This window comes from Gasterosteus aculeatus, chromosome 17, assembly GCF_964276395.1.
Source record: "Gasterosteus aculeatus chromosome 17, fGasAcu3.hap1.1, whole genome shotgun sequence".
NCBI lineage: Eukaryota > Metazoa > Chordata > Actinopteri > Perciformes > Gasterosteidae > Gasterosteus > Gasterosteus aculeatus.
In genome coordinates this window covers 8984986-8991687 of record NC_135705.1, presented here as the reverse complement: position 1 = coordinate 8991687, position 6702 = coordinate 8984986, and the positions used below count along the sequence as shown (strand labels likewise).

Below are 6702 nucleotides of genomic sequence, written 5' to 3'. Positions count from 1 at the left end.
ACTTTTCTCCCAAAGTCAGAGAACCCGTAGCACAATTACAAATGTCCTTGTTTCAGAAAAGGGGAGAAAAGTTCTGTGTTATTGACAGTTTTTTTCCACAAAGAAATATCGGTCATGTCCTCATGATTGTGCCATAGGAGGCCTGTCGATCTGATTCTTTTATAATCATTTTGGCATGGAAATATAAATCATTAGGAAAAGGAAGGCTTACAATATATTCCACTTCTGAAAATACTCAATCAACCTTGCTATAAGTTATCAAGTATTATTAGTCCTATATAAAGCTTTTCATATGCATTATAATGTCTGATGAATGTGCTTATATTACATTTTAGACACGTGGATTAGTAACCTCCACTGAGGTACAGAGACGTACGTAGTATCATCGTCCATACCGTGTTGTAGATTGTTTAAAGCAGTGATTCTCAACTGGTGGCCTTTGCCTGGGAAAATAAAAAATTGGAATTAACAGCTGGCTGTTTTGTTTTTTCATTAACCCTGTTTCTGGTTGGCATACGTATTCTGTCTCCATACTATCTCAGGTTCAAACTGCATCATATTTTCATTAAATAAATTTGAGAAGTTGAGAATGTTCCTCGATTTGGGTCGCGGTTTGTCATTAAGGGGTGATGGTGGGTCCCGGGGCCAGACCATGAGAACCACTGGTTTAAAGCATCTAACAACAGATGTTCTTTTATATATTGTGTGACCTTCACAAACTCTCCCGATTTAACTCTGCCTTTGCATCAATATCCATGAGTTAAAGTTCATTATTAATGTTTACTGCCCTCTAGTGATTAGGAAAGGTAAAATAAATGATTTGTTTAATTCAAGATTCTGTTACTTATTAGTTGTCAAAGTGTCTTGATAAAAAAAACAATAACAACAAGGAAACAGTAATGCAAATAGTAAAACAAGTGCTAATTGAGAGGAGGGGGTAGAAACTTTTGATACATTTTGGAGAATTTTAGTAGCATTATTGTATTTATGCTGGTATGGAATTTATATTAAAGTGATATCCAACACTTTGATGCATACGGTCATTGAAATCTACAATCTTCCATAAGTAGGTCAAACATTACTCTTTTCGGAAAATGTGTAGCTGATGCTTATAGCAGATGAATTGGGGAACAATATAAAGATTTCAGAGGAAATGCTGAAATTCAGCAAAGGATTTATATAAATGCTGTATTATTGATGGATAAAATATTCAGGTATTTTACTTTGATTAAATCGTTTTAACGTCAAAGTCTTTGAAGATGTACGTGTTATTGGCTTAATACCTAAAAAATAGAAGAATATTCAATGCATGTTATGCATGAAACATCTTCTTTATGTTAAACAACAATTGTTGGATTGCGATTTCTTTTTTGTGCTTGATTATTTGTTAAATTGTAATCTGTAAACTAACTCAAGTTGTCAAATGTATAAATGTACTAGAGAAAAAAATAGTATAGCCTATAAGTACAGCCTATAAGTACCTCAAATATGAACTTAAGTACAGCCCTTGTGCTACCACATGTTTCTACAGTTTCAGATTGACCTTCTCAAGCAAACATACAAATATAGACTGCAGCATGTTATAGATCATCTGGTTTGAACTTTACATTCTCAAAAGGTTTGTAAGAACGACAGAAAACGCCGATCTTCAAGGCCTGTACATGCAAAATACTGAAGTTGTATTTCTCATTTTTCAAACTTCAACTATGTTTTCATAAGCTCCACCTTCCCTTCAGAGGGATTTTTGTCTTTCTTTCTTTTTTTTTATTGTGCAGCTGCCATGTAGCAGGGGGAGGAACAGCTGGCTTGAGGGAAGAGCCGGCCCGGGGAGTCAGTCACATTCCTGGCTGGGATTCAATGACTGAACCAGACACAAACAAACAGAAAGGGCGAGGGAGAGAGAGAGAGAGGAGGGGGAGAGAGAGAGAGGGGGGAGAGAGAGAGAGAGAGAGAGAGAGAGAGAGAGAGAGAGAGAGAGAGAGAGAGAGAGAGAGAGAGTCTCACACGTTGAGTGAGTCGGGAGACAGACTGAGAGTAGCTTTACGCCAGACTGAGCCGACGAGGCGTATTTCGAGCTCGCGTCGGGAGTGCGTAAAACCGCAGGAGCGCATCGAAACACGGCACCCGCTGATTGTACGTTGGATCCTACGAGTGTTTGAGCGTCGGAGTTGTCGACTTTAATTGCGGTTTCTTACAGGAACTGCCCGAGTGAATTCAGCAGCCGTCGTTTTCTTTTTTCTTTTTTCTGAATGGACGCGCTGGGAAGCTTCTCCGGTGACATGGAAATGCGCGTTATTGAGCGCGTAGCCGGATGCTGAGGACGCCCGATCCTTTAAGTCAATTTGAGCTTTCATTTTGAGTTTGTGTCTCTTACTTTCCACCCGACGACAACATGGAGGGCACGAGCTTCCAGCCCCATCCCGGACTTCAACAAACTCTGAAGCAGTTCCATCTGAGTTCCATGCGCTCCCTCGGCGGGCCGGCGGCGTTCTCCGCCCGGTGGCACCAGGACTCATATTTCGGTAAAGATGGAAAATCCGTCGAGATGATGCTCACCCTCCCGGCCCAGACACCTCCGGTGATGTCCGGTCCACTTTTCATCCCTTCCGACCGGTCCACGGAGAGGTGCGAGACGGTCCTGGAGCGGGAGCCCATCTCCTGCTTCGTGGTCGGCGGCGAGAAGCGGCTGTGCCTCCCGCAGATCCTCAACAGCGTCCTGAGGGATTTCTCCCTGCAGCAGATCAACTCGGTGTGCGACGACCTGCACATCTACTGCTCCAGGTGCACGGCGGACCAGCTGGAGATCCTGAAGGTGGTGGGCATCCTGCCCTTCTCGGCTCCGTCCTGCGGGCTGATCACGCAGACGGATGCTGAGCGCCTCTGCAACGCGCTCATCTACGGCGGTACTTACCCTCCCCACTGCAGCAAGGAGTTGGGCTCCCTGGAGCTGGAGCGAACCGAGAAGAGCTTCAAGGTGTACCACGAGTGTTTCGGTCGGTGTAAAGGCTTGTTCGTCCCGGAGCTGTACGCGGGTCCGAGTGCCGCCTGCATCCAGTGCATGGACTGCAGACTCATGTTCCCGGCCCACAAGTTCGTGGTCCACAGTCACAAGAGGCTGGAGAACCGGACGGTCCACTGGGGGTTCGACTCGGCCAACTGGCGGGCTTATGTGCTGCTCGACCCGGACTACACCGGCAAAGAGGAGAAGAGTCACCTGGAGCAGCTGCTTAAAGAGATAAAAGGAAAATATGATCTGTCCGGCAAGCGGTCCAGTAAATCGTGCAGGGTGAGTGTTCCGTTTTTTAACCACAAACGTGTCGTCTTTGAGATGTTTAGTCTGTATCTGCGGGGAAAAGGCCTTCTAAAACACTGGTGTTAATGAACATGTATTTTGAGCTTCCTTCTCAAGTCACTGTCCTCAACTGATCGTTTGTGTCTTTTCTACGAGTTGCCAGTTGTGATGAATGATGCAGATCACACGTCTCATGACATCTTTTCTGTGTGCGGGTCCTCTACTCTCTGTGAAGCCTCATGTATTTCTGAAAGAGGGGACTGACAGTGAAGCCTCTATCCATCAGCTGACGCCCCCGAGTATCCCCCCCATCCTCCAAAAGTCATCGGCCCACCCTCGGGGCTGCCCAAGGGCATCAGCATTATGATAAATGGAGTCCCGGTGATATATTTTATCAGCGTGAGTGGGAGGAAGGGGGCAGGGAAGCCCATTACGGTGCCACGAGGTGGGAAAGGGGATAAGAGTTTAATGAGGTTTGGGATATGGAAATGTGTGTGTGTGTGTGTGGCTGGTCGGCATAGGCTGAGATTGGAATCTGTGTGTCAGTGTCCAGGCTCCTTGCATGAGTAAGAGATGTTTAGTGCAGACGGAGGACCAGGAGACGACGAGGTGGCTGTTCCTTCGTCACGCAGCAGCTGCTGTGTGGGACTCTGCTAATGAGTGGACGTCTCTGTAACGCATCATCGGGGATCTGCTCCATCTGAGAAGAGAAGACGCCTCACAGGGAGACCTCACTACTCTCCTTGAAAAGTTACTGGTTTAAAGATACACGTCTGAGGGGAAAGGTTACCAGTCCTGATTGCAGCACGTTTTCCCAGAACTTCGACCCGGACGTCTTTTGAGAAACATCTCTCAGTACAAACAAAAGTTATCACAGGTCCCAGGTCAGCACCTGTGGCTAATTTCCCCCTAACTGCATTCAGCAGGAGTTGACGTATCACCTGTGAGTTATATTTAATCAGCGCGCCGAGTCCTGCGCAGTGCCGCACTGACCGTCTTTTACTGTGTGCGTGTGAAATAATTGGGGGCCGAGCAGCACGGAGGGAGCGTGGCAGAGGGGGCAGTGCACGTTTGCTGTGAATCACTGTCAGTCGTGTCCCAGTTAGCGGACAGGCCTGGTCCTCGGGGAGCTGCACACCAGCGCTCGCCCATACATCAGACTGACAGGCCAAGCTGCCGAAAGGCCGGACGGGGGGGGGCACGCGGACTTGGCTTACCTATAAAACAAAAAACTCAATGTTATCGGCCGGCCTCAGCCTCCCTCTGATGTCAGAGTGCTTTATTAATAAGGGAGAGCCTCGAAAGTTAGCTCCCCTGCCCGCACCGTCCGTCTAGACGACCACCCCATGTACCGTATGTGGTGCCTGCTGCAGATGCCGCACAGCTGGAGGGAACTGCGGAGACAGTTATTGCTGATGTAGCATTTTTTTTCTTTCTTCTTCTGTGAAATTTATCTATAGGGCAAGTTGCTAGAGAGACTTCAGTATGACTCATAATTATTCCATATTTTTTTAATAGGCTGTTAATGCAGAAATTTAAAACATAAGCAGCCTCCTCACAAAAGCCGAAGCCGGATCGGAGGAGGGAATGAGCCCAGTAAACCATTGTGTCTGTTATGCATCAAATCCAGCATTTGGTCATTTGGCTCTTTGCTTAATGTGCAGATGAGGCCAGATTGCCGAGAGGAGGCTGCAGACTCATTCAGTAGATGCATGGTGTGTGTGTGTGTGTATGTGTGTGTGTGTGTGTGTGTGTGTGTGTGTGTGTGTTGTGTGTGTGTGTGTGTGTGTGTGTGTGTGTGTGTGTGTGAGAGAGCCAGGCCTTGACATGTGTTGTCAAAGGGCCGTAACCCCTGACCTTTCCCCAAAGACACTGACCGAGCCTTCCCCCATTCTTTTCACACCATCCAATCACGCGTCCTTGTGTCCAGTCCACTGGCCAGATGGCAGTCTGATAAAGGACAACGCTGTGGATCTCAACCGCTGCTTGATTCCAATAAAACATTGCAATTCTGCAATGCTAACAGTGTTCTCTATCTCAAATCCCGTATGATTGTTTTGCTGACACACCGATAAAAAAATGTCACCTCCATGGAAACCATGTCCAATTCAAATTGCTTTTTCTATTGTGTTGAACCGTGAGCGTGAATTTGAGTGTTAACTTTTCTTATTAGCATGAAAATATTAAAGAAAGAGGAATTGGAATTGCTAAAACTTTTTTTCCCTTTAAAGTCAAATACCAAGAATTAACTGTAAAGAGAAAGAGAAAAAGAAAAACATCCCCAAGAAGTGAGGGCAATGTGATCAATCATCTGACTGAGTGGAGGGTAAGGGGGGACCCTGGAGGACTGTGCAGACCCTTCTTAATGGAATGGATATTAAAGCCATTCAACTGACGCCAATTTATGCCATTTTTTATCCCATTGTTCTCTTCACTCGATGAAATTAGCCTCAAACCTGGAGCAAAAAACTAATGAAGTGTGTGTTGAAGTGGAAAGGTTGGTGTTTTTTCAGTTATTAGCTGTTATTGAAAGGGAATGAAAAATACATCTCGTCTCCATCAGGTCACTGTGTGTTTATCTGCGTGTGTGTGTGTGAGTATTGCGAGTATTCTCTGTTGTGTTTGCATGTAAACAGTCAAGTGTAATGACTGGATCAGCTGTGCGGGCCAGATTAAAATGAGCTCGCTGCCCGCTCATTTCCATTCCCATCTGTCTGCTGACCTCTGGGAATCCCTGAAAGCCGACAATGTGCGTCTCTTTGGTCCTCGATGGGCCTGTCTGCCCAGCGTTGACCCAGGCAGCTAAGACCCAATCCGCCCACGCAACCCCCCGGAAACACACCGAGCTATGTGCATTTGATTTGAAATAATGGCAAATCTCACTTCCCGGAGCTGCAAAGACGTATTTTTACGACTTTGCAGCTTGTCTGTAACGGGCCCTCTCCTATTTATCCGCCTCTCGGAAACATCATTGTATTTGAGAGCAGTAGTCTAACCCCCACCACCCCCCACCCCATCCCCCCCTCAAAGCCCCGTTGACCAGCCCCCCCCCTGCCCACGGAGCCCACCGCCCCGTGTGTGCAGCGACTGCTGGACGGAGCATTTTGGTCAAAGCACAGACAGCGTGTCAAGGCAAAGGGTCTGTCAGGGAGCTCCCAGGGGTGGTGGCCTCCATTCTGCCAGAGGTGACCCCATGTTAAAAGAGTGTCAGCTGGGGTTCTGTCATGGGTGATGTGTGCTAAAGACCTGCCGCCTCCTTTGTTTGAGGGCCGAGCTTTCACGGGCTGTGAAGTGCAGCCTTTTCTCTTTGTCGGCGCCTTGTTTCGGTGGATGCCGTGTGGATTGGTCTGTAACCTCCAGCCTTTTCCCCGGGGTGGGAAATCCACGCTTGTGAGTTTGCCCCGTCACCG

At 47.1% G+C, this 6702-nt stretch overlaps 1 protein-coding gene across 1 annotated transcript in view; it reads left to right on the top strand.

Moving 5' to 3' along the window:
- Positions 1-1745: 1745 nt before the first annotated feature.
- skib (v-ski avian sarcoma viral oncogene homolog b) overlaps positions 1746-6702 on the top strand; it is a 28679-nt gene continuing 23722 nt past the window's right edge. Inside the window, exon 1 of the mRNA XM_040204306.2 lies at positions 1746-3286. Within this exon, the coding sequence (XP_040060240.2) occupies positions 2393-3286 (894 nt within the window). The 5' untranslated portion in view covers positions 1746-2392. The remainder of the gene's footprint in view (positions 3287-6702) is intronic.